The following is a 26,527-nucleotide window of genomic DNA, read 5'->3' as shown; positions in this document are numbered from 1 at the left end:
CGCCAGGCTGAGGAATGCTCAGCAGTTGTACATCATCAGTTCACCCCAACCTTCCCCCCCTACCCCACCCCCCCAGGACTGTCTACCCGACATTGACATTAACAGGAACAAAAAGCCCCAAGGTGGTTCACTCTCCCACCCTTGGCTCCTAAGTTTGATTCTTCAGCTCATGGCTATGCCCCTGTGCTTCCTCTGCGGGTCAGCCTGCTGCTAGATTGGTTTGGGGGGGGGCAAAAGGGGGGGGCGGAGAGAACAAAACTAAGGCCATAGCCGTTTTCCATGGTCATGGGCTTTATTTGCAGACTGCTAGGGAAGGGGGGAAGCTAGAACTGGTTGGCAGGGTTTGACGGTAGGAAAGGACTTCTTGCTTTAAAATGTAGTGCACGTTGTTTGAAGGTTAGAATGTGTGAGAACGGATGGAGAAGAGAGAGAAGAGAAGAGCATCATCCAATGGGCGCTTTCCTTAGGGAAGGCAGACAGGATATGGACACCAGGGTGCGACGGGAAGATACGCTCTATAGGGAAGACTCAAGCAAAGCCATTGCTTGATGCTGGCTTCCCGTCCACCCACCTGCCCCGCCCAGGTTCATGGCCCCCCCCCCACGCCTACCCTGTTAGCCCCCTCAGCCACCACCAGAGGGGATAAGGAGGAATGGTGACACCCTTCTGTCCTCTAGGTCTTCCAACCAGAACTGCTCCTCTGCCTGCCCTGCCCTTCCAGCCAGGGTCAGGAGGTCAGAAAGTCCAGGAGCAAGCGGGGGTGGGGTGGGGGGGACAACTGTGCCTCTCGTCCCCCCCCCTTCATTCTCTGCGTTCCCTGTGGGCCCCTCACATGAGGTTGCAGCTCTTGGCTCGATCCTTATGTATCTCGCCCTCATTTCCCCGGTCAGGCCGTCCCGACAGCTGAGTAGACCGCTGCAGTCCCCGGCGAGAGTCAGTACGGCGCAGCTGCCTATGGCCACGGCCGAGAGAAGCCACTGTGGCTACGTGGAAGACGTCCCTGACGCTGCGCTCAGAAGACCGGGAGGAGCATTCAACATAGGACACGGCCCCCACCTGCTTGGCCAGCACAGTGCCCTGGAAAAAGCAGCGGACAGATGAAAGTGATAGGGCTTACCTCAGAAAGGAGTGTGAAGCTGGAGGGCTGGGGTTAAAGGTCAGACAGAGCTGGGAAAGAACCAAGGGCTAGGGTCAGAGGTTAGGGCAAAAGGAAGAGCTGCGGTTCAAATCGGAGACCAGCAACCGGGCATGGGTGTGACGTCCAGGCTGGAATTCTTGCTGGGGGCTAAGGCTCTCACCTGCTCATGGGTAACAGGGATAAGTCTCTGCTTGGACAGCTCCCTCAGTGTGGCCAGGTCAGTCCGCATGTCCAGTTTACAGCCAACCAGCACCACCTTAGCATTGGGGCAGAACTCCTGAGTCTCTCCTTGCCACTAGTTGTTGGGGGTGGGAAATTGAGTTATGCCGAGGAAGACGCTGGGGAAAGTTCTGCTCCCTGCATGCCCAACTCACTTATCTTCCTTGGCCCTCCTAGGTGCCGAAAGCTGCTCTTGGGTTGAGAGCAGGACAGTGTGGAAGGCGAGGAGAGCTTCAGTGAAGATTTGGTGGGGGGGGGGGGGTCTGTCAGCCTGGAGTCTTCCCCATCTACTCCCCTTCCCCAGACTCTGTCCCGAGAACAGACCAACCACACCCTGACTTTTGTACATCCCCCCCCACACACAGGCTTTTCTTAAGGAATGGCCTGGACAGGAGGCCACAGGGCTTTGCAAAGCCCCAGGGTGGGCATTCCAACACAACCTTTCCATCCAGGGCTTCTACAGGCAAGGAGACAGGGAAGGCAGGTAAGATAGATATATATGTGTATGTGTGTGTGTGTGTGTGTGTGTGTGTGTGTGTGTGTATGTGTGTGTGTATATATATCTCGCCATTTCCAGCTCCGAGGACTGACTTGCAAGTGGGAGGAATGGGGCTGGATAGAGTGATGTCGGCACCTTCACCCACTATCCAGCTGAGCGACGTGCCATCACCTCCCCCCACACCCCCCAGCCTCCTCAGTAGTCTCGACTTCTGCAGACTCCCACCTTCTTAAGGACACTATCCAGTGTCTCTGGCCGGCTAATGTCGAAGCAGATGAGCACGGCGTCGGAGTCTGGGTAGGCCAGAGGCCGGACATTGTCATAGTACGAGGACCCTGAAGGAAGAAAGCAGAGAGCGCACCCGAGGGGGCGGCGGGCACGCAAGAGACCGAGGGACTCAGGTGACTGTGGTCAAGGGATGCCGGAAGCAGGAAATGAACGAGTGTGTGTGTTTCCAGAACAGGCAGTGGGGGAGCTGAAAGGGTGGGAAACAGCTCTCATCTGCCTTACAGGTTTCTCTAATCGAACAGTAATGATGTGTCGTGTTAGGGAGTTTGGAAAATCTACCAATATTCCAACAAACTTTGTGCATGCTTTCTGGGCTTTGATGACACATCGTCTTAAAGTCCTCCCGGGAACAGAGTAAAAATAAAAACCTTTCCCGTGGGGTTGGAGCAGGGACAAGAAAAGAGTGTGCTTGTCCTCTTGGGATTTTAGCTCAGTCTAGAAAAAAAAACCAAAAAACTACTTTCCACCACTGCCACCACCCCCCCCCCGCCCCTCCGCCGAGAAATTCTAAATAAGCTCTCCTAAACCCAGTCCCATTTCCTAAGAAACATGCTCCAAAATAAGTCATTTCTTCCCCCCAAGTTCCATGGGTAAGCAGAACCCAGCTGCAGGATCCAAATGTTAGGCTTTCTACCTCAGAACACGGTTTCTGTCAGGCATGAGGAACTCTGCCTCAGTTTCTCTGGCTCAAAACAGAGATTGATGTTCCCTTCTAAAATTGGATGGATGTCTGAGCTAACCTGGAATCTAAGGGTTTAGCCAAGGGAGGGGCTAAGGTAAGGGACCTTGGCAGTCAGGGTGACCCTGAGGGACTTGGCTACCTGAAGTATCCCACATGTTGAGCTCAATGCGGCGCTTGTCGATCTCGAAGCTTGCAGTGTAGTTCTCAAACACGGTGGGGACATAACTCTGCAGACAAGGATGGGTCAAAATGAGAGCTTCTCTCGGGTCCTCACCCCGACAACTGCCCTCCTCCCTCCACATGCGATCCAGCTCAGTCCCTGGACAGAAGTTGGTCTGAGGCTGGGCTAAGGGAAGATCCGGGGAGCTTACTGCCCCCACCTCCAAGGAATCCTAGCTAGACTCTCAGACCCCCGAGGGGGTCCCTTTAGCCCCTAGTTCTTTCCCTCTCGGATGCCCAGGACCTCCGACATTCTCCCAGAGCGCCCTCCCGGATCCTCTGATGCTCCCAAGCCTCATCCATTTCACCGCGCTCCTTGATTCCTTCCACTCCAATCCTCTGCAGTCCTTTCAGAGCCCCCAACGCCTCCTTCCCCTTCTCGGAGCCTCTTTCACTCGTCCCTCGTTACCCTGGTACCGGTTTCCAGCGGCCCCCGGGGCCCCCTGTTACCCACTCCCCGCAGCCTCGGTGCCCCTCTCTTCAGATGCCAGTTCCTCACCCCAGGGTAGGCGTCCTTGGCGAACACCTGCAGCAGCGCTGTCTTGCCGCACTCCGCGTCCCCCACCACTACGATCTTGCAGCGGCCGCTCTGCCCCTCCATAGTCCCGGCTACGCGCCGGCCCCCCACGCCGCCCCCCTCCCGGGCCCCGCCGTCGCCGCCGCCTCAGCCGCCTCCTCCCCCGCCGCTGCAGCTGCAGCCTCTCGGGCCGCCGACACCGGCATCTCGCGGGCCCGCGCCGAGCCCCCGCCCGGGGCTGCGGGCCCCCCTCCGCCCCGCCCCTAGCCCGCCGGCCGCGCCCCCGGCCCCGCCTTCCCTCTGCACCGCCGAAGGGGCGGGGCCCTGGATGGGGCGGAGCCTGGATACGGGGGCTGGGGGGCGGGGGCTAGAGTCAGATCCTAGCGCGCTGCTGTGACCCCAGGAGCGCCTTAGGGTTTGAGGCCTGAGAGCCCCGTTTATTTGTGTTCCTTGGGAATGGAGGCTGGGAGGACTAGGGGCGAAGTTCTTCAGGGTCGGCTGCGAAACTATACACACAGACGAGAGGCTTGGGCCTTCAGTGAGCCCACGCGTGCACGCAGGTGTGCTAGTGCGGCGGACACGCGCGGCGGCAGCCATCTACTTCTCGAACACAGGGGGGCGTAAGGTGTCAGGAGAGGGAGGATTTTTTATTTTCTGTCTCTCCTCAACTCTCGGTCCAGGCAGGGCTTGGGGAAATGGAAATAAAGACCCTAGCATGCTCACCCGACATTAGTGGCATCATAGCTTTCCGTCTCCATAACGACGGGTGACACTGAACTGTGGACCTGGACCATCCTAGGAAGTGTGGACTGAGTTCCTCTAGCCAAGGACTGAATGGAAAGTTTTAGGGAAGCGTTTGCGTCCTCTGGTGGACATTTTGGTAGAAAAAGAAAGGGAAGATTAAGAAAGCTAGAACCGAGTGGCAAACAGCTCTGCTGGGACCAGAGCTCAGCCTCAGAAGCTAGTTTCAGCCTCATTTCACAAGAACAACAATCAAATTGCATTTACATGACATCTTTTACCTTTTAAAGGCTATTCCTTAGCCGGGCGTGGTGTTGCATGCCTTTAATCTTGTCCCCGGAGTGCAAAGGCAGGTGGATCCAGCCTGGTCTACATAGAGAAACCCTGTCTCAAAACAAAGAAGAAAAAGTTCTTCCTTAAGTCGAGGACGCTCGTTTTAATTTCATCTCATTTTGAATAACCCTGTAAAGATAAATAGAACACACAAGGTCATCACTATTTTACAGAAAGGAAACAGCGTTAATGATTTTTTTAAAAATTGCCAGGCTAGAGATGTATAGCTCAGGGGTAGAAGAACTACATTCACGAGGCCTCAATACCAACAAAAGGAAAGAAGGTGAGAAATTTAGAGTGATGACGCATGCCTTTAACCACAGCACTCAGGAGGCAGAGACAGGGCGAATCTCTGAGAGTTCAAGGCCAGCCTTGTCTCTTTGGCAGGTTCTAGGCCAGCCAGGGCTACAGAATGAGATACTGTCTTAGAGGTTCAGTTCCTATGCTCGCCCGTGGTTTGCCTCTGCAAGACCACAGTGAGTAAAGTCTGATTACCACTGACGGGTAGGGTTAGAACCCGAGGCACAATTTCGCCAGTTCTGATCCACAGGTGACTAGCTCCCCAAATCTGATATAAACTTAGGTTTTCGGTCGGGCAGTGGTGGCGCATGCCTTTAATCCCAGCACTCAGAAGGCAGAGGAGGCAGAAGCAGGCAGATCGCTGTGAGTTTGAGGCCAGCCTGGTCTACAAAGGGAGTCCAGGACAGCCAAGGCTACACAGAGAAACCCTGTCTCAAAAAACAAACACAAATAAAACTCAGGTTTTTGGATTGTCCTTCCGACTGCGCCATGACAGCTTTTAATGCGTATAAGGCTTATTATGAACAAATCAAGTCTTAGTCTCTGCATGCCCCACAGTCTCCTCATGCTTATCAGTCACACACACACACACACACACACACACACACACACACACACACACACACACACACACACACACACACACGCACGCACACCACTATCACCACCACCCTCCACCCGCACCGTTAGTCTTTTCGGGCTCTCGCTCCTTGGTCAGCAGAGGGCCTAGCCCTTTAAGTCCAAGCGCGAAGCTCCGCCCCCGAGCAAAGGCACCGCCCCATCCACTGGTGTCCGCAGTCTGCGCTCTTCCTGACGTGTCCCGCCCTCCCCAGCTGTGCACCCTTTCTGTACAGCTGGGAGCGCACGTCGGGAGTCTAGCTATGTCCGCGGAAAGGGAGGCAACCGAGGCGGCCACTGTGGCGGCGGAGGCAGGGGCTGGGACCGAGACCCCGACTGGGGCAGGGGAGGATGCGGCGTCGCAGCCCCCGACAGCCGAGGTGGCAAGCGACTCGCAGCCGTCCCCAGCCCCCGAAGCGTCGGCCTCCGCCTCGGCGCCGCCGCTCCGCTGCCTGGTACTCACCGGCTTCGGTGGCTACGACAAGGTGAAGCTGCAGAGCCGGCCGGCGGTGCCCCCGGCCCCGGGTCCGGGTCAGCTGACGCTGCGCGTGCGAGCCTGCGGGCTCAACTTCGCCGATCTCATGGCCCGCCAGGGGCTGTACGACCGGCTGCCCGCGCTGCCGGTCACCCCTGGCATGGAGGGTGCAGGCGTAGTGGTGGCCGTGGGCGAGGGTGTTGGCGACCGTAAGGTGAGCGGCAACAGGGCAGGAGTGGGTGCGTGCCGGGGGTGTGGCCGGACGGGGAAGCCAGCAGGGACTCGGGTGGAAATATGAAACGCATGGGAAAGCAATTTATGTCTTGAGGCTCCGAGGAAAAGGATTTACTGGGGACTGGAGACAGTGTTATTGCCCCTTCCCCAACCGTTTTTTAGTAGTGGCCACCGCCCCAAACGGAGTTGGGGGCGGAAAACAATAAGGCAACCAGGCGCATGCGCAAGATGACCTGCTCGCCCTCTCCCCTAGTAAAAACCACACCTGTACCCCTGACCACTAAACACTCCCAGGGGCAGTTGTGGTCTGTGACCCCGAGTGGTAGCTAGCTCCTCCTTTCCCTCCCGAGGGAGCTTTGAGAAGCTGTGTAGACCGGGTTAGGCGGGGGCGCAGAGGCCGTGCCAGAGCGCTAGTCACATGCAGCCCCGTGGTGTATGGGGGTGTATGACGGCCCCTCCCCGAACTGGGCCAGAGGGGACACACCCATCATGGAGCAAAGGGAGCCTCGCTTCCCCCACCGCCACGGGCCTTACGCTACTACAGTTTTTGGCACGGGGGAGGCAGGATCGGGCTCCCATCTTTGTCTTGGGCTCTCTCTCAAGACTGCAAGCCCATCTCATCTCCAGTGACTCAGCGGGCAGGCCACGACCCGGGGCTACCCTCGGGAACTTCCGGCCCAAACCGCTTCTCCTCTGTGTTGGAGGACCCCCAGCTTCTGAAACTCGGGGCCGGGTGGAGTCCATTTGAACTAGGGTAGAGAGAGGTGTGGCACCTTGAGCAGGTTGGCCCAGCTTTGCCGGTCTGTTTCTCATTTATCATTAATCGCAGCCACAACCTTGGCCACAAGAGACTCACAGATGACCAGCTTTTTGAGAGATCTAGGGTGAGGCCTCTTCATAGTCATGTGCTTAGGAGTTTCTGTTCAAACCCAGCACTTTCAGGAGAGAGACCGCTCCAAAGCAGTCTTGAGTCTTTGCTAAACATCTCCTCCTTAAAAATCCTTCTTCGTGAATCCAGCTGTGGTCCCACCCTTGCGCTGACTTAGAAATAATCCTACTCTTGGATGGCGCTAAAAGGAATTTGGGGGTGGGGGAAAGGGAAGTTAATAGTTCGTGTTACTGCTGAAGGCCACTCATCTATCCACTCCTCCCCACACTTTCCGCCTGGTAAATACAGGATTTCCTGCCTAGGGCAAGAATCTGCTGTAAGAGCCTGGATTCTGTGGGAAGGGCTATCCTAACCCTCCTGGTGGCTGCATTGGGGGAGGGGAGGGGTCATGGCCCTGAGCTGGGAGGGCTAAAGGTTAGATATAAGCTAGAACTAGGTGACACTTCTACACTACATCTGGGACTGGCCCAATTGCTCTGTTGTCAGCTCTCTTGGCTTGCTACCGCGTCTACCACACTTGAGTTTTAGGGTTTTGTTCCCCAGGCCAGAACTCACAGCAAAGGTGTCCTCTTTAGTGGAGCGTGGGGACTTGATGACGTGAAAAAGGGCCCGTGTAGGGCCTTTCTCATTCTCCTACCCTGTGGACCCTAAATTTCCAGGAGCTAAGATAAGCCCCGGTTATCTAGGACAGCACCCACACTTCTCTCTGCAGTGGTCTTCGGAGATCCAGAAGGAATCATTGCTGACTGAGACACCCCCTGTGCCCCCCTCAACACATACACACACACACACACACACACACACACACTCCTCCTGCATAGTTGCTAAACTGGAGGGATTTTTTTCCGTCTTTGTCTCCCCTCTTCTTGCAGAGAGACCCTCAAGTGACAGAATGAAAGACAATGCCTTCTCCTTGAGGCTGGAATGTCTTTTTCTTGCTGAGCATCAGCCTGTGTACCATGTTGGGGTCCTCCCCGTCCCCCAGGGCTGCCAATGTCAGCTTCAATAGCAGTGCTCCTGGGGTGGTCACACCCACCCATTCACCATTTACAGCTCATGTATATTTACCTGCGCCTTGCTACAAGCAGCCCTCTTTCTTCAGTTATTTGATGACTTCTCCTTCTTGCTGGTATTATTGTCATTATTGTTGGCTAAGATGGCTAAGTATTAACTATATGGTAGACAGTGCACTAAATGCCACAGAGTGGGGCTTTGATTGTTTGTTTGCTTGTTTTGCTTTTTTTTTTTTTTTTTTTTTTTTTTCCTCGAGCCTGGGATTCTCTGTGTAACAGCCCTGGCTGTCCTGTACTCACTTTGTCGACCAGGCTGGCCTCAAATTCACAGAGATCTTCCTGTCTCTACCTCCTGAATGTTGGGATTGAAGGAATTGTGCTACCATGCCTGATTAAATGTTGGGGTTTTTTGTTTGTTTGTTTGTTTGGCTGTGTTTTTAAATTCCTTTTTAAGTTTTATTTATTTATTTACATATTTTATACATATGAGTGCACTGTTTTTCATGCACACAGGAAGAAGGAAGCAGATACCATTGCGTGTGAGCCACCATGTGGTTGCTGGGAATTGAACTCAGGACCTCTGGAAGAGCAGTGGCTCTTAACCTCTGAGCCATCTCTCCAGCCCTTGGCTGTTTTTTTGCTACTTAATTTTTACAATTCCCCTGATACAGATAAAGAAAATGCTTAAATGATTTTTCTTTGCTCAAAGCCACACTGTCATTAAAATGGTAGAGCCCACTTTTGCAATCAAACCAGTTTGACCTCTTTAACAATACTTTAAGCTTGCCCTAACTGTACGTTTCTTGCATTCAGGAATCTTACACAATAATGAAGTGCACGTTCTGTTACTCAGATAGGCACTAGATAACAACTCTGTAAATGATGCTGTTAGTGTTAACATTGTGACCACCACTTCATCTGCAAGGGTCTGGGATATGGCAAAAGCCAGTGAGTAATCAAATAATATTCTTGGTTTTTTTTTTTTTTTTTTAAAGGTAGGGGACCGGGTGATGGTGTTGAACCGGTCCGGGATGTGGCAGGAGGAAGTAACTGTACCAGTAGTCCAGACTTTCCTGATGCCTGAGGCCATGACCTTTGAGGAGGCCGCTGCCTTGCTGGTCAATTACATCACAGCCTATATGGTTCTCTTTGACTTCGGCAACCTGAGGCCTGGCCACAGCGTCTTGGTACACATGGCTGCAGGTGACAGGTCCCTTCCCCTCCCTTCACCCCCCCCCCCAATTGCCTTCCAGGCCCCTTTCTGTAGCCAGTCTGGTTTGTTGTCATGGCAACACCAGGCTGCCTGGCCTGTGGAGCCCAGAGGCTTCTGCAGTATAGTTGCCGTGGTAACATTTAGACACCAGGTCCAGCCTGCTGCTCTTAGCAGCTTGCCCTCACCCTGCACCCCACACCACGGAATTTGAACAAGGGCCACAAAGTGAACTGAGGCACAGTCAAAGTGATGGACGAGGTCTTTGGGAGGCTGGAGTGCAGAACAGTGAGTGAGTCTGTGCCGGCTTCTCGCTGCAGGCGGCGTGGGCATGGCAGCCCTGCAGTTGTGCCGCACTGTGGAGAATGTGACCGTGTTTGGAACAGCCTCAGCCAGCAAGCACGAGGTGCTGAAGGAGAACGGGCTCACGCACCCCATCGACTACCACACAACTGACTATGTGGAGGAGATAAAGAAGATCTCCCCCAAAGGTGGGGGCGCGCAGGGCCTGGAAGTGGGGAGGGTGGCACAGGACAGGCCGGCAGGGCTCCCCAGATCTGTGCATATTAATGTTTTTCCCCTCCTGGGTCTTATTCTGTGACAGGAGTTGACATCGTGATGGACCCTCTGGGTGGGTCAGACACTGCCAAGGGCTACCACCTCCTCAAACCCATGGGCAAAGTTGTCACTTACGGTGAGTTGTTAGCCTTACCTAATGCAGAGAGTTTGCACTGGGTAGGAGAGTGGGACCAACTAATAATAATAGTCACTAGACGGTAGAAAATCCCACTCATAGGAGGGGATACAGGGGCTTGAGCTTTTGAATAAAGGAATGGAGAACCAGGCTGCCTTTAATCCCAGCACTGGGGAGGCAGAGGCAAGCAGAGAGTTCGAGGCCAGCCTGGTCTACAAAGAGAGTCCAGGACAGCCAGGGCTACACAGAGAAACCCTGTCTCGGGGGGTGGGGGGCGGGAAGCTAGCTTCAAGCCTACTATGCAATCAAGGATGAACGTGAACTTCTATCCTTGTCTGTACTTGGTACTACACACCTACCTGACTAACCCGGTACAGAGTAGGCACGCTACCCCTGAGCTACATCCCCAGCACTTGAATGTGTAATTTTTTGTGTTGGAACAGGGTTTCTCTGTGTAGCCTTGGCTGTCCTGGAACTCACTCTATAGACCGGGGTAGCCTCAAACTCACAGAGATACCCTTGCCTCCGTCTCCCATGTACTGGGGATTAAAGAAAGGTGTGTGCCACCAACTGCCTGGCTGTGTGTTTTTGTTTGGTTTGGTTTTGTTCTTTGAGACAGGGTTTCTTTGTGTAGCCCTGGCTGTCCTGGACTTTTTTAGACCAGGCTGGTCCCGAACTCACAGTGATCTGCCAGTGTGCACCACCATGGCCGGCTTGTATGATATTTTTTTTTAAAGGTATTTATTTACTGTGTGTGTACATGTGGCTGCCATGGTGCACATGTGGAATTCAGAGGATAGCTGGCAGAAGTCAGCTCTCTTCTTCCATCACATGGGTCCCAAGGCACCTTTGGTTGCCAAGCTTGGCACAGAGCCATCTCAAAGGCTTGTGTGTGTGTGTGTGTGTGTGTGTGTGTGTGTGTGTGTACACACAAAATTTGGGCCTGGTAACCAAACTTCCAGGGTTGTCCTCGTGTCAAGTGTTATGAGGAGACTGAGGAGCTAGAGTAGCCTGGATTCAGGCCGGGCGTGGTGGCGCACACCTTTAATCCTAGCACTCGGGAGGCGGAGGTAGGCCTGGTCTACAAAGCGAGTCCAGGACAGCCAAGGCTACACAGAGAAACCCTGTCTTGAAAAAAAAAAAAAAAAGAAGAAGAAGCAGCAGCAGCAGCAGCAGCAGCAGCAGCCTGGATTCAGACTCATAGGAATGCACTTGGCAGCTGGCTCATAGGCCACGTTACTCTGTCCCTTAGGAATGGCCAATGTGCTGACGGGCCCCAAGCGGAACCTGATGGCCCTGGCCCGCACCTGGTGGAATCAGTTCAGTGTGACTGCTCTGCAGCTGCTGCAGGCCAACCGAGCTGTGTGTGGCTTCCACCTGGGTTACCTGGAGGCTGAGGTGGAGCTCATCAGCGGAGTGGTCACCCGCCTCCTGGCTCTGTACAACCAGGGCCACATCAAACCCCGAATTGACTCGGTCTGGCCCTTTGAGAAGGTAAGTGTGATGACTACAGGAAAGGTCTGGGTAGGCCTCAGGAGATGATCCCGGGGGGCCGGGGGTGGGGGCGGCCAGATGGGAGCTGTCTTCTTCAGGCTGGCGCTGGGACACGGGGCAGATGGCATCAGCAGTGGTCTCTTTTTTTCCTCTTCAGGTGGCGGATGCCATGAAGCAGATGCAGGAGAAGAAAAATGTGGGCAAAGTTCTCTTGGTTCCCGGACCTGAGAAGGAGACCTAGGGCCAGGCGTTGAGGGCGCCTGAGAGCCAGGAAGGGAGAAGCGGGAAGCCCTGTTGTGTTGCCCACCAGCCTCTCACATTTCATCCTCTGTCATGATGCTCTACCCTTCCCCTTTCTCTCCCTCCCTCCTGCAAAAGGTCTCCATGCTGATAACTTTCTCCCTGCCCTGAGCTTGCTCTTGCTCAGGGCTGTCCCTCCCCCTTCCTGCCCTCAGGAGAGGTTGGGAAGTGACCACTTGGATGTCTGGGCCCTGCCAAGGGGACAGGGAGGGGTCAGCAGGAGGCTGGCGGCTTCCCCCCTCCCCCCTAACCCTCCCTCCCCCAAGTCTCCTTTCCCTGGGCCTGCCATGCTGCTTTTGTGCCAAGGTTAGCCAGTCCCTCTCTGTCCTGTCCTGTGTGCTTCCACCCTTGCCTCATCTTCCCTCCTGCCCCACCCACCTCCCCAAAGAACCGAAGTGTCAGCTCAGGATGTGGGGCTAGTCCGTGTGAATGAGTCCAGCATGTACCTGTGTCTCCTTAGTGTCCATGCAACCCAGGCCAACGAGTGCCCACCCCTGGACTTGGTCAGTACCCAACCTTGTCTCCTGTCCCCGATTTCTTAAGCACAATTGGACTTCTTCCACCTCCAGTTTGATGCCTTTAACCAAGGCTGCCTCCTACAGCAAGGGCAGGAATCAGACCCACTCCCTAGTCCACCGATCTGGGAGGGGTACCTGGGTACCCCTACCCTTCACTGAGGTCTCTGGATATGTCTCAGTGCCTTAGCATCGGAAAAACCTGTGCTTGTGTGTGTGTGTGTGTGTGTGCAGGGGGTGGCTCCCATCTCTGGCTCCTTTTCCACCCTTCTCCCCAGTGCCTTCCATTATCCTGGCGGAGCTGAGGCCTTCTCCTCCCCAGTCCTACAACACTGCCAAAAATCTGTGTATGTGCCAGGGGGAGGGGAGCAGCTCCAGCCTCTGGGGATCAGATGCTTGTACTGTGGTCTGTGCCCTGTCCTGTCTGTCCGTGGTCCAGAAGAAAGACAGGAAGACAGACCTGCCAGAGTTCTGGGAGACACTGCTGAGTCTTATTCTGGGACCAAAGTGAGAATTCAAGCACATTCCCTTTGCTATCAAGGGAGGTTGCTGCCTTCCCAGAGCCTGGAGGCAGCCTTGCTGCTTGGCCCCAAATTTTGTTTACACTGGTGGGGGAGGCGGAGCCTGGGCATCGGAATTACTGAGCTGGTTAAAAGGACATGGGCTACTGGAGCCAAAGTGGGGAATCTTTGAGGCTAGGTGGGGGTCACCCCTTTGCTTCTGAGCTTGGATTAGGGAGAGCTATTACTCCAGCCCTTGTCAGTGGGAGGTGTGGGGAGGGGGGGACCCAGCCTCTCTGTTGTCTAAATGAGGCCTCCACGTAGGAAGTGCGATTTCTACTTTTGTGTCCGCCACCCCATTACCACAGCTGCCTTTGTGTTGTGTCAATAAAAAGCCAAACCCTGAGTCCTGACCAGATGTTGCATCTAAGAGCTGTCGGAAAGCTGGGCGGTGGTGACACAGTCAGCAACAGGGACAGGTGGATCTCTGAGTTGAGGCCAGCCTGAGCTAAGAGGGAACACCAGGGCTTCACTGAGAAATCCTATCTCGGAAAAACAAAACACGCCTTTAATCCCAGCATTCAAGAGGCAGGCAGATCGCTGTGAGTTCGAGGCCAACCTGGTCTACAAAGTGAGTCCAGGACAGCCACCACCAAGGCTACACAGAAAAACCCTGTCTCAAAAAAAAAAAAAAAAAAAAAAAAAAAGTGGGAGAAATCAAGCTAGTGTCAAGGTCTGAGTTCTCTCCATGTGTACATAGCCTCATATCTCGAAATAAGGAAGACCATCACACCTGGTTGGCACTTTACACTGTTCTCAGTAGCATTAGGCTGTATGTGATCCCAGTCCCCGGCAACTGGGCAGGCAGAGCTAGCTGGACTCAGAAGTGAAGACAGCCAGGCCCTGCTGCCCTGAGGGCACCACTGCCAGGGCCTCCACCTCCCCACCCCCACGAGTGGGCTTCTGGAAGTGGATCTCCAGGATGTCATGCAGCTCCTGGGTGTCCAGGATATCAGGAATATTTGTCACCAGCACTGAGTGAGATGCTTGCTTGAATTTGATCTAGAAAACGACAGAAAATGGCAAGGGCTTATGGGAATACAGGGCAGTGGGGAACAGAGGTTGGAGCAAGGAGTATCCCATGAAAACATGGGGTCGGGTCTGGAAGCCCAGAAAGGCTACTGTGTATGTAGGCCAGTGAGGTTTGGGGGCCCTGCCCCTCCCCAGGCAGGTGTTTGTCAGGCCGCTTCCCTGGTCCCACCCTTTACTTACCTCAGCGTTCTGGATCTCCCCACTTACATAGGGAGAGACTCTCAGAGGAACCTGCTGCCGGCCCAGTGGTACTATGAACTGGCCAATCTGGCATAAGTGCTGGGCCACTGTGAGAAATGGGGAAGGGTGGCCTTTGGCATCCAGGCCCCTCTTCTCTCGGTCTCATGCACCCTGACCTCCTCACCTACCAGGCAGGACGCTTACCTTCTTCATCAACAAATCCCAGCATGACAGTCCCTTGTAGCAACTCCCGGGTCTCTACATCGCCACCTCCGTTCTTGGTCTTGCCAAAGAAGATCTCCAGCTTGTCTAGCAGCTCTTCCTCACTCAGCTTGAGGTCAGCAGGGAAGCCACTGACTAGCACCCTGTGGCTATCTGGCTGGCTAGACACCTAGCAGGAGACAGGGCAGAGTAGGCTCAGCTGGCCCACACTCATCCAGAGGACCCAAGTGCTCAATCCCACCTAGTGCATGGAGGACATTGCCTGCCGTTCGGTCACCTGGATGTTGGTCACCATAGGCAGCTCCAAGGGCTGGATCTGCACTCGCAGCCGGCAGTCTTCTATGTCAATTTTATGTTCCTTTTGTTGTAGCAGCCGCTCAGCCACTGGGGGGTTAGGGAGACAGGGTCAGTACTGAGAAACCTTATGAGCCCTCCCCTAAGCCTCCACCAGATGCACACCCCCAGCCCTCAAGGCTAACCTTTGGGGTCTTCAAAGGTGATCAGAGCAGACCCTCCAGGCAGAGGGCAGCAGATCTTCAGGTTGGAAACCTGAGTCTTAGGCACTTGCTTGCCCCAGTGAGTGTGGCCTTGGAATACCAGGGCGACTTCCGGCACCGGGAATGGGATCTGGAGGTCGGGAGAGGGAGGCAAGAAACAACCTTCAAGAGTAAGAGAGGGGGCTAGAGAGATGGCTCAGAGGATAAGAGCACTGGCTGCTCTTCCAGAGATCCTGAGTTCAATTCCCAGCCACCACATGGTGGCTCACAACCATCTAGAATGTGATTTAATGCTCTCTTCTGGCCTGCAGGTGTACATGCAGGCAGAACGCTGTATATGTAATAAATAAATCTTAAAAAAAAAAAAAAAAAAAAGAGTAGGAGAGGTCCCCAACACTCCCTTCTAGGCAGAAGGTGTCCCCCAATTCTGTCTGATTGAGGTTCTCAGTGCAGAATGCCTCCACTGAAGAGCTGGGCTGGGCGGGTTAAAGGCAGGTCACACCAGCCACTTTCCTTTTTTTTTTTTTTTTTGGTTCTTTTTTGAGACAGGGTTTCTCTGTGTAGCCTTGACTGTCCTGGACTCACTTTGTAGACCAGGCTGGCCTCAAACTCACAGTGATCCGCTTGCCTCTACCTCCCAAGTGCTGGGATTAAAGGCGTGCGCCACCACTGCCTGGCTACACCAGCCACTTTTCATACAAGCTCTTGGTTTGTCCTCACTCAAGCTTGGGAGGGAGGGAGCTTCATCTTACAAATGAGGACTGGGATTCAGAGAGCTCAAGCAATGTGCTTGAGGTCACATTGCAAGGAAGTAAGAAGTGGGCTTCTATATGCATGTATATCTGTGTATCTGTGTGTGTGTGTATCCACTACCTGTGAAGGCCAGAAGAAGGCGTTGTATCTCCTGCAACTGGAGTTACAGGCAATTATGAGCCGCCCCACATAGGGGCCTGGAACCATAAAACCTGTGTCCTCTGCAAGCACAGCAAGGTGCTCTCCTCCTCTGAGCCGTCTCTCCAGCCCCTGGCCAGCCCTTTTCTACCAGGAATACCTTACTTCCCACCTAACCTTGTCTCTGGGAAAGCCTGCGGCTGTGCGGTCCCTTTTCTGCTGCTGCAGCTCCTGCAGCCGTGTTTTGAGCCTGGACTGTTCCTCCTGAAGACTGTAGAGGACCTGTCGGAACAGAAGGGAATAAGAAGGCAGCATTGGCCTTTCTAGAAAACAAGTGTGCCCGGGGGAGGGAGAGAGGGTGCTCTCTGGACTCTCCAGAAACAGAGACACTGCTCAAACCTCTGAATACCCCCAACCCCTTTTCCCTGCCCTGGCCCGGTCCTAACCTAGTTCACTTATGTCTCCTGCAGTAGCTACAACTGATTTGCAAGCCAAGTCCAGAGTGTAACAAACACCAGCCAAGCTGGGCATGGTGGTGGATGCCTATAATCCCAGCACTCATAAAGGCAGAGGCAGGTGGATCTCTGTGAGTTTGAGGCCAGCTCGGTCTACAGAGTAAGTGCAGGACTGCCAAGGGTACACAAAGAAACCATGTCCTGAAAAACAAGCAAACAAACAAAAAAGAGAAAACAAAAACAAACACAAAGTAAATACACACACACACACACACACACACACACACACACACTACGCAAGTTCCCTCTACAAGGCTATAAGGCCCTGGGCCCTGATAAGATAAGAGTCCTGCAGGCCCCTCAGGCCTGTACCAAACTCATACAAATCCTGTGGCCAACTGGGAAGAGGAGCAGGAGTTGAGAGGAAAGATAATCCTCACACAAAGACATGAAAGCAACTGAATCTGCTAGAAGGAGCCAGAGTTTAAAGTACCAAAGCTTCAGACCACTGTTTGCTAACTTTTTCTGTTTCTGGGGCTTGAACCTCAGCCCTTTGGTATTGGTGCTCTTTGGAATTCAAGGTACGAGCTGTCACCGAGCTACACCCCAGTCTATCTGTTAATATTTACTGAGCCAGACCGGTTTGCTTTCTTTCTGCATTTTTTTCTGTGAGTGTGCTTGCATGGAGCCCTGAGGACAACTCTGTGGAGTCTTTCCTCCCTCCCTGTGGGTTCTGAGGATTATTCTCAGGGTGCCAGGCTTGCTCAACAAGCACCTTTACCCTTTTTCTCCCCTTCTCTCCCCACCCTCTTTTCTTCCTCCTTCTTTTGATGATAAGATTTCAAGGAGCAGGCTGGGCTTGGTAGCTCAGGCCTTTAGTCTTAGCACTAGGGAGGTAGAGGCAGGGGGATCTCTGAGTTCAGTCTTGTCTACAGATTGAGTTCCAGAACAGCCAGGACTACAAAGAGAAACCCTGGCTTGAAGGAGGAGGAGGAGGAGGAGGAGGAGGAAGAGGAAGAGGAGGAGGAAAAGCTGGCATTACAGGCCAGTAGCACCACAGCTAAGCAGAGCAGTAGTAGTATATAGTCCCAACAGGACTATTCACCATGTAGCTCAGGCTAGCCTCAACTCAAAGCAATCCTATTTCAGCCTCCAGAGTTCAGGGACTACAGGCATGAAGTACCCCACCCATAAATGAAACCTCTCAAAATGCCTATACCACTATGGAGATGCTGTCTTGTCTTTATCTTATAGATGAGGAGATGAACCGAAAAAGGTTAAAAGGATTTGTCCGAGGTCATTTGGCCAGCCAGACTGATTCCAGCGGGCTCTGCCACCCCAGAGCTTTCCAGTGAAGAAATGAAGTCCAGAGTGGAGATGTAATTTGCATAGCTCCTGGTTTGTCCTCTTTGCACCAAGTGGCCTTTCAGGCTGGTGTGAGTTGGAGGGAGTCCAAACAGAACACGAGCAGAACAGACAGGAGAGCGCAAGGGGAATACCAATGAATGCACCTTTGTTGGCGGGAGAGCGCGGACATTGGCTGGCAGAGCTTAGGAGGTGCTTAGGAAACCCAATAAGATTGACCCAGAGAAGGGCGTCTTTATTTGCAGTGAGACAACCCTATCTTGCTCTCCTCTGTATCCCTAATGTCTAGAAAAGTCTCTGGAACAAAACAGGAATCAGGAAACGTGGAATGAATGAACGGAGTGAGTGAGTGACAGGGCAGGAACACATTGCAGGTGGCACTGAAGACACCTAGGTCTTGGGGATGCGTTTGTTCTATTTCAAGCAGAGGATTTTTTTTGTTTTTGTTTTTTCGAGACAGGGTTTCTCTGTGTAGCCTTGGCCATCCTGGACTCACTTTGTAGACCAGGCTGGCCTCGAACTCACAGCAATCTGCCTGCCTCTGCCTCCTGAGTGCTGGGATTAAAGGCGTGCGCCACCACGCCCGGCTCTCAAGCAGAGGAAAACTGGAGCTTGGCCACATTTTGCCAGCTTAGGAATGGCGAAAAAGGTCTCTGTTTCTATCTGTGAATCAGAAGTTCAGACTCAGTATATTTAAGGCCAGTAAAATGACATCAGCAAGTCAGATCAATGTACAATGATGAGTGCTTTCTATATTTTTCCCCATGGAGATGTGGTTCCAATATTGTATATGTTTCTATTCTATTTAGAAATACTTTTTTTGGGCCTGATATGGTGGTGCACACCTTTAATCCCAGCACTCAGGAGGCAGAGGCAGAGGCAGGCAGATTGCTGTGAGTTTGAGGCCAGCCTGGTCTACAAAATGAGTTCAGGATAGCCAAGGCTACACAGAGATTCCTTGTCTCCAAAAACCAAAAAACAAAAAAACTGTTTTGGGGGGCCAGGTGTGGAGGTACACATCTTTAATCCCAGCACTCAGGAAGCAGAGGATGGCAGATCGCTATGAGTTTGAGGCCAGCCTGGTCTACAAAGCTAGGACAGCCAAAGGATACACAGAGAAACCCTATCTCAGAAAAACCAACCAACAATCAAATGAACCCTAAACTCAAGGCAGTCCTCCTGTCTCAGCCTCTAGTGTACTGGAATTATAGGAATGCACCAGTCTACCTTTTTCCTCCTGTTATAAACGGTGCTAGAATGCGTAACCTCCACACACATGTTCTCGGTTCACAATGAGATAAGCCCATTGTGAGGAGAAAATACTGTAAGTCCAAAACGCGTTAACTTTTGGGGTCTGGCTCCAAGATGACTAAGAACAGGGCCCAAAGGGCCTCAGCCACCTGCAGCTGATTGCCTGTTCTAAGTGCACCAGATGTTCGCACAACAAGGCCATTAAGCAGTGCCATTTGGAACACAGTAGAGGCCACAGCCACCAGGGACATTTGTGAAGTAAGTGTCTTTGAAGGTCACGTGCTTCTCAAACTTTCTGTAGAGCTGCATTTCTGTGTGAGCTGTTGCATTCCTAGCAAGGTGGTCAGGAATAAATTTCCTGCAGCCTGGAAGCCTCTATCTGATTTAGATTTGCCACTAAAGGCCAGGTAAAGAGAGCGTGCTTTAGCCAGGTGCAGTGGCACACACCTGTCATCCCAGCACTCAGGGAGGCACAGGCAGGTGGATCACTGTGAATTTGAGGCCAGCCTGGACAGCCAAGGTTACACAGAAAAACCTTGTCTAAAAAAACAAACGAGGTCTGCCGGGTGTGGTGGCGCACACCTTTAATCCCAGCACTCGGGAGGCAGAGGTAGGCAGATCGCTGTGAGTTCGAGGCCAGCCTGGTCTACAAAGTGAGTCTAGGACAGCCAAGGCTACACAGAGAAACCTTGTCTCGAAAAAACAAAACAAAACAAAACAAAAAAAACAAAAATAAAAAATAAAAAAGAGAAAGAAAGAAAGAAAGAAAAACCAAACAACAGGGCTCAGCGGTAAAGAGCACTGTCTGCTTTTCCAGAGGTCCTAAGTTCAATTCCCAGCAGCCACATGATGGCTCTTAACCATTTATAATGAGATCTGGTGCCCTCTTCTGGAGTACAGGCCTACATGAGGGCATTGTATACATAATAAATAAATAAATAAAACCAAACAACAACAATTGATTGAATAGAGCAGATGTGGGAGGCTGAAGCAGGAAAGCTGAATTTGAGCCCAGCTTGGGTTACATATCCAGACCGTGTCTCAATAATAAGCAGAAAGGAAGACGAGTGAGAAAAACACAAAGGAAAGCACTCTGAAAGCACTGATCATGGCTTAGCATTGCAGAGTATCCAGTGTCATCCACATGACTCCTTGCTATACAGAGAGATAACATTTTATCACAAATGGGAAAGATCAAAATTCAAAGAGCACTTCCTGGCTAGGTGTGGTAGAGCCCTTTTACTCCAGCATTGGAGAGGCAGGTGGATCTATGTGAGCTTGAGACCAGCCTGGTTGACAGTGTGACTTCCAAGCCAACCAAGTCTACATAGTGAGACCCTGCCTTAAAAGCAAAACAAAAGGCCAGGTGTGGTGGCGCAAACCTTTAATCCCAGCACTCAGGAGGCGGAGGCAAGCAGATCACTGTGAGTTCGAGGCCAGCCTGGTCTACAGAGTGAGTTCCAGGACAGCCAAGGCTACACAGAGAAACCTTGTCTCAAAAAACAAAAACAAACAAACAAACAAAAAACCAAAACAAAAGACACTTCCTACTGAATGTGTCACTTTAACACACCACTGCGAGTTGAAGACTTTATCTGCATGTGGACTTCTGGTCGTTATCTTTATGATAATATAACTGTTTGTAGTTGCATAATCCAAACGCCCACCACATTGCTAAACTTCTGTGATCTGCCTCCCCCACCCTGCCCAGTGTCGAGGATAAAAGCAGGGACTTGGAAAAGCACACCCTCCATCCCAGAGCTGCACACCCGGAGCCTAGGAGGTGATCTTGTGGGACTTGAATGAGGTGAAAGTCCCATTGTAGCTGACATATAGTCCATCCTTATTAGGCACTGATCCACCTCCCTGCCTGCTGGGCAAAAGGCATTCCACTAAAATGGCGCTCAGGTGGTGGTGGTGGTGGTGGTGGAGGAGGAAGGGGTTGGGGGAGGCAGCTTGTGAGTTGTCTCAGTGGTGAAAGCACTTGACACACAAGACTGATGACTTGAATTTGACCCCAGATCCCATGGTGGGAGGAGAGAGCTTCCTGAAAGTTGTCCTGTGACTGCCACATGCTCACAAGGGCAAGTGGGAGAGAGTGCGCGCACACACACACACACAGACACACAGAGAGACAGACTAACAACAATAATAAAGATTGGATAGTGATTAAAAGACATGTTGTAGCCAGACTTGGTGGCGCAGGCCGGTAATCCCAGCACTTGAGAGGCAGAGGCAGGCGGATCATTGTGAGTTCGAGGCCAGCCTGGTCTACAAAGTGAGTCCAGGACAGCTAAGATAATACAGAGAAGCCCTGTCTTGAAAGACTAAAAAAAAAAAAAAAAAAAAAGTTAATTAAGATTGTGGCCAGGTGGTGGTGGTGCACTCTACTCCCAGTTCTTGGGAGGCAGAGGCAGATCTCTGTGAGTTTGAGGCCAGCCTGAGCTACAGAGCAAGTTCCAGGATATCCAGGGCTACAAGGAGACCCTGTCTCAATCCCCCCCCTCAAAAAAACAAAACAAAAACAAAAACAAACAAATAAGACACGTTGTTAGCAGGGCTGGCGAGGTGGCTCAGCAGTCGAGAGCATTTGCTGCTCTTGCAGAGGACTCAGCTTTGGTTTCCAGCGTCCATATGGTAATTCACAGACATGCAGTGCTAACTCCAGACCTAAGGAACCAACACCCTCCTCTAGCCTCCACAGGCATGGGGCACACAAGTGGTACACAGACATACATGCTTGCAAGACACCTATAGAGTGATAGGAAATAAAAGCAGTTCTTTCAAAAAAGATAAAAATTAATCTAAAACAATTTATTTGTTTGTTTGAGCCCGAAGTTGCTTTGTAGACGAGGGTACCCTCAAACTTACAGAGATCGGCCTGCTTCTGACTCCCTGCGTACTGGGATTAAAGGCATGCTCCACTACGCCTGGCCAACACCGCCCCCCCCCCCCCCGCCAGTGTTGGGATTAAACGCGGTGTGGACCACCACACCTGGCTTCCCCCACCCTCCCTCGGATAGGGTTTCTCCATGTAACCTTGGCTGTACTGGACTCATTTTGTAGACCAGGCTGGCCTCGAACTCACAGTGATCTGCCTGCCTCTGCCTCCCAATAAAGGCGTGCACCACCACGCCTGGCCTTTTGTTTTGTTTTGTTTTTGTTTTCTGAGACAGAGTTTCTCACTTAGTAGACCAGGCTGGCCTCGAACACACGGCGGTCTGCCTGCCTCTGCCTCCCGAGTGTTGGGATTAAAGGCATGCGCCACCACGCTCAGCACCTTTTTAAAAATTTTTATTTATTTAATTTATTCTTTTGGTTTTTCGAGACAGGGTTTCTCTGTGTAGCCGTGGCTGTCCTGGACTCACTTTGTAGACCAGGCTGGCCTCGAACTCACAGCGATCCGCCTGCCTCTGCCTCCGGAGTGCTGGGATTAAAGGCGTGCACCATCATGCCCAGCCCCCACTTTATTTTTAAAGTGGTGACGCAAGTCTTTAATCCCAGTGCTCAGGAGGCAGAGGCAGGAGGATCTCTGTGAGTTTGAGGCCAGCCTAGTCTACAAAGTGAGTCAGTGACAGCCAAGGCTACGCAGAGAAACCCTGTCTCGGAAAACTAACTAAATAAATAAAACGGCGTGGAGAAGAAAGAGCTCTTTAGTTTGGGGGTTTTTCCTAATGGGAGGAGAGCTGAGTAGGAAGGTCAGCTGGGTGCTTTCTCTGTATCTCTGAGCTAGCAAGTTTTTACCCCAGCATCTCGAACTATTTGGAGTTTTCTTTCTTTCTTTCTAACAACAAGTAAGCGAGTAAATGGGCATTAGATTGTATACTTTTAAAAGGCTAATGTTTAGTGCAGTGCAACAGGATCTCAGGAAACAGGATTGGAACAGGCAGGTTTGCTTGGGGAGCCTGTGCCTTTCCTTATTATATCTGAGAGGCAACTGGAACTCTTCCAAGCAAGAAAACTAAGAAGAGGAGACCGAGAGCACCTGTGAGGACAAGCTGCCCTGGGTCCATCCTCAGGGGTGACTGCCCCCTATAGGACACCCAGCTTGCTCTACAGGCCTCACTGGCTCCGTTCAGAGGTGGCCTGAGTTATCATTTAAAGAGACCACCTGTCCCAGAGGGCCAATAGTCAGGCTGATATGGACATCTGAGGGAGGAGTGTTTGGCTGGGAGGTACTTCAAGGCACTGCATCAATCAGAGCCGCTAAAGAAGCTCTGACTAGTACAAAGTGTTAGCTCGCTCTACAAAACCCCAAAGATGTATCCCTACAGAATTATCAAGGTCCTGACATGCAGGTTGTTGAGAGTCCTGGTCTGTGAGGCGATTGGTAAAATGACCAGCTAGCTCCACCCTCCAAGGGGACCCCAGCCCTCTTACTTCTCTCTCAGCAGGCCTGAGCTGAGCAGCTGCTCAGCCTGAAGCAGCCTGCCTTCCCCCTCACAGCCCAGCAGCACACCCTCTCCTGCTCCCTTACTTACGGCGTGGAGTGTTACAGACATGGCTCTCACCCCTGGTTGGCAGGAGTTGAGACTTCAGAGCAGTGGAGGGTCCTGAAGACTAAACCCTTGCTTGAACCCTTAGAATGGGCTTCGGTCTCCCGAGAGCCTCCAGCAGTGCCTGAAACAGACCTCAACCCCTTCTGCTTGCCGGCCTTGCTTCCACTTTCGTTTCTGTGAAGTCCGCCTCTGAGCATGCAGCCCCACCCTTGGGAGGAGCCTTCCAAGTCTCCAACTAACCAGTACTCAGGAATACCAAGGCCAGCTACCCTTCGCAGGCAGCTAGTTCTATCATAAACCAGTTAGTAGGATTTCCCTAGACCCTTTCTTAGACTTTAAAATAGACGGGCTCTCAGTATGTAGCTCAAGCTGGCTTCGAGCAGCCTGCTTTTGCCTCCAAAATGCTGCGATTAAAGAAATGTGAGCGGCTGGTGAAACAGCTCAGTGGTTAAGAGGACTGACTGCTCTTTCAGATGACCCACCACATTCAACTCCCAGCACCCATGTGGCAGCTCACTACTGTCTGACGTTCTCACACAGGCATACATGCAGGTAAAACACCAATGCACATAAAAGTAAAAAGGACAGTTAAAAAACACACACATCCAACAGATTTTGTTGTGTGGGTGCTCGTGTATCGTTGTGAAGGAGGGGTGATGGTAACAGGACGTTTAAACTGGTATCATATAAGTCCTGAATATTTGTTTGTTGAGACACGGTTTCTCTGTATAGCTCTGGTTGTCTTGGACTTGTTTTGTAGGCCAGGCTGGCCTTGAACTCAGAGATCCACCTGCCTCTTGTCTCCGGAGTGCTGGGATTAATAAGTGTGCACCACCAGGCCAGGCTATCAGCTCTTACCCACTGCCTTTTATTTCTCGAAATGGTTTCTCTGTGTCACCCTGGCTGGCCTGTACTCATTTTGTAGACTAGACAGGCCTCAAGCTCAAAGCTATCTACCTGCCTCTGCCTCCTGCTGCTGGGATAAAAAGTGTGTGCCAACAGGCCTGGCTTGCCTCCTCTTTTTAAAATTGTGTTGCCAGGGGTGGGGAGCTGGCTCAGAAATTAGGAGGTCTGGCTACTCTTCTAAAGGTCCTGAGTTCAATTCCCAGCAACCACCTGGTGGCTCATAACTATCTATAATGAGATCTGGTGCCCTCTTCTGGCATACATGCAGCCAAAACACTGTATACATAATAAATCTTTTTTCTTTTTTTTAAATTGTGGCTTGGCATGGTGGTGCACGCATTTAATCCCAGCAGAGGTAGGTGGATCTCTGTGAGTCCCAGGTGCAGGGATTAAAGGTGTGGGCATTAACTACTGAGTCCTTGGTGCTTCCAACTTCAGGTTTTTTGTTTTGTTTTTTGGAGTTTTAGTTAAAACAAAAGACCCACAGGCAAACCAGCTACTCATCTTCCCTGCGCAGTCTGGTGATGCGTGTGGGAGCTGCAAGGCAGCTCGTTTGCTCTTGTCACTCCCATAAGCAACGTTGGGCACCAGGATCCTACCCTTGAATCTTCTCATGGCTCCAGGATTTCTCTTTAATTGCTCTGCCTGCAGGTATGACTGACTGCCCACCAGGAGAGGGCATTAGATCACATCACAGATGGTTGTGAGTCATGTGGCTGCTGGGGATTGAACTGGGGACCTATGGAAGAGCATCCAGCGCACTTAACCTGAGCCATCTCTCCAGCCCTCAGGATTTCTCTTATGGATCATTTCTCTAGAGCCTAGAGATGGGTGGCACTGACAAGCTTCCGTAGTGCAGAGGCTCCCTAGTCAAAGCACAGCCACACCAGCACTGCACTGCCAGGAGCTGAGCTGTGCTGCAACCCCAACTGTCAGCACACAGGCATCAGGCCCCTCAGTTTTTGAGATGGTGTCATCCCATAATATTGGCTAGCCTCAATCTCTGAGATCCACCTGCCTCAGCCCAAGTCTTTTGGTCTGTGTGGTGGCACATGCCTTTAATCCCAGCACTAGACTGCTGGTCTACAAAGAGTCCAGGACAGACAGAGCTCTGTGTTATAGAGAAACTCTGTCTTGAAAAAAACAAAACAGGGTCTTATTGTTGCCTTGAATTTATAGGATTAAAGGCGTACTCCACACTGCCACATTTTAAGTCTCTGCTTTACTTTAAAAAAAAAAGGGGGGGGGGGCTGGAGAGATGGCTCAGTGATTTAAGAGTACTGACTGCTCTTCCAAAGGACCTCGGTTCAGCCAGGTGTAGTGGTGCACGCCTATAATCCCAGCAACTTGGGAGGCAGAAGCAGGCAGATCGCTGTGAGTTCAAGGCCAGCCTGGTCTACAACGCTAGTCCAGGACAGCCAAGGCTACTCAGAGAAACCCTGTCTCAAAAATCCTGGAGATGGGGGTGCGGTGGGGTATGACACCTTGGTTCAATTCCCAGCACCTACATGGCAGCCCACTACTATCTGTAACTCTAAGATCGGACATGCTCACACATACATGCAGGCAAACCAAGGGGCATAACATAAAAACAAACTAAAAAGATGTACTATGCAGTGTTCTGCCTGCCCACCAGAAGAGGGCACCATGTGGTTTCTGGGAATTGAACTCAGGACCTTTGGATAGTGCTCTTGACCTCTGAGCCATTTCCCCATTTTGGGGGGGGGGGTGCGGGGGGAGACAGGGCTTCTGTGTAAAGCTCTGGCTGTCCTAGACTCTCTTTGTAGACCACGCTGGCCTCGAACACACTGCAATCCACCTGCCTCTGCCTCCTGAGTGCTGGCCCAGCCTTACTTTATTTCCTGCAATGCTGTCAAGACCTGGTGCCGCCAGAGTGAGGTTCCTAACGGGAGGCAGATGAGATTCACCCTTCCCTGCTTCTGAGAGCAGAATGCTAAAACAGTTTTGTACCTCATTAAAAAATGTCAGGAGCAGCCAGGCGTGGTGGCTTCTCAGCAGTAAGGAGGCAGAGGCAGGGTGGATCGCTGTGAGTTCGAGACCAGCCTGTCTACAAAGTGAGTACAAGATAGCCAAAGCTACACAGGGAGACCCTGTCTCGAAAACCAAAACAACCAAACAAACAACAACAAAAACTCGCCAAGAGCAGCTCCTGAACAAAGGCTGTTTCCTCTAGGAGGCTGTTAGTTCATCAGGTCATCACCAACCCAGCAGCTCAAGACTCACAGAAGCACACCTGGCTTCACTCCCCAGAACCCCCTTAGTGTCTCTTG

At 52.1% G+C, this 26,527-nt stretch overlaps 3 protein-coding genes across 3 annotated transcripts; 1 reads left to right on the top strand and 2 right to left on the bottom strand.

Annotated features, from left to right (window-relative positions):
- Positions 1-628: 628 nt before the first annotated feature.
- On the bottom strand, positions 629-3,681 carry Rnd2 (Rho family GTPase 2). The gene is made up of 5 exons (XM_051158700.1): positions 3,545-3,681; positions 2,966-3,053; positions 2,082-2,191; positions 1,299-1,433; positions 629-1,077 (listed from the first exon to the last, which is right to left on the bottom strand). The coding sequence occupies exons 1-5, from the start codon at positions 3,644-3,646 to the stop codon at positions 829-831; spliced, it is 684 nt and encodes a 227-aa protein (XP_051014657.1). The 5' UTR covers positions 3,647-3,681; the 3' UTR covers positions 629-828.
- A 2,039-nt stretch (positions 3,682-5,720) lies between these two features.
- Vat1 (vesicle amine transport 1) lies at positions 5,721-12,114 on the top strand. The gene is made up of 6 exons (XM_051158699.1): positions 5,721-6,243; positions 9,161-9,368; positions 9,696-9,866; positions 9,980-10,069; positions 11,322-11,563; positions 11,721-12,114. The coding sequence occupies exons 1-6, from the start codon at positions 5,818-5,820 to the stop codon at positions 11,802-11,804; spliced, it is 1,221 nt and encodes a 406-aa protein (XP_051014656.1). The 5' UTR covers positions 5,721-5,817; the 3' UTR covers positions 11,805-12,114.
- Positions 12,115-13,700: 1,586 nt separating this feature from the next.
- On the bottom strand, positions 13,701-23,525 carry Ifi35 (interferon induced protein 35). The gene is made up of 7 exons (XM_051158698.1): positions 23,313-23,525; positions 15,938-16,042; positions 14,852-14,999; positions 14,650-14,756; positions 14,355-14,541; positions 14,151-14,257; positions 13,701-13,940 (listed from the first exon to the last, which is right to left on the bottom strand). The coding sequence occupies exons 1-7, from the start codon at positions 23,331-23,333 to the stop codon at positions 13,749-13,751; spliced, it is 867 nt and encodes a 288-aa protein (XP_051014655.1). The 5' UTR covers positions 23,334-23,525; the 3' UTR covers positions 13,701-13,748.
- Between the last annotated feature and the right edge of the window lie 3,002 nt (positions 23,526-26,527).

This window comes from Acomys russatus, chromosome 16 (assembly GCF_903995435.1).
Source record: "Acomys russatus chromosome 16, mAcoRus1.1, whole genome shotgun sequence".
NCBI lineage: Eukaryota > Metazoa > Chordata > Mammalia > Rodentia > Muridae > Acomys > Acomys russatus.
This window is presented reverse-complemented; position numbering and strand designations above follow the sequence as displayed.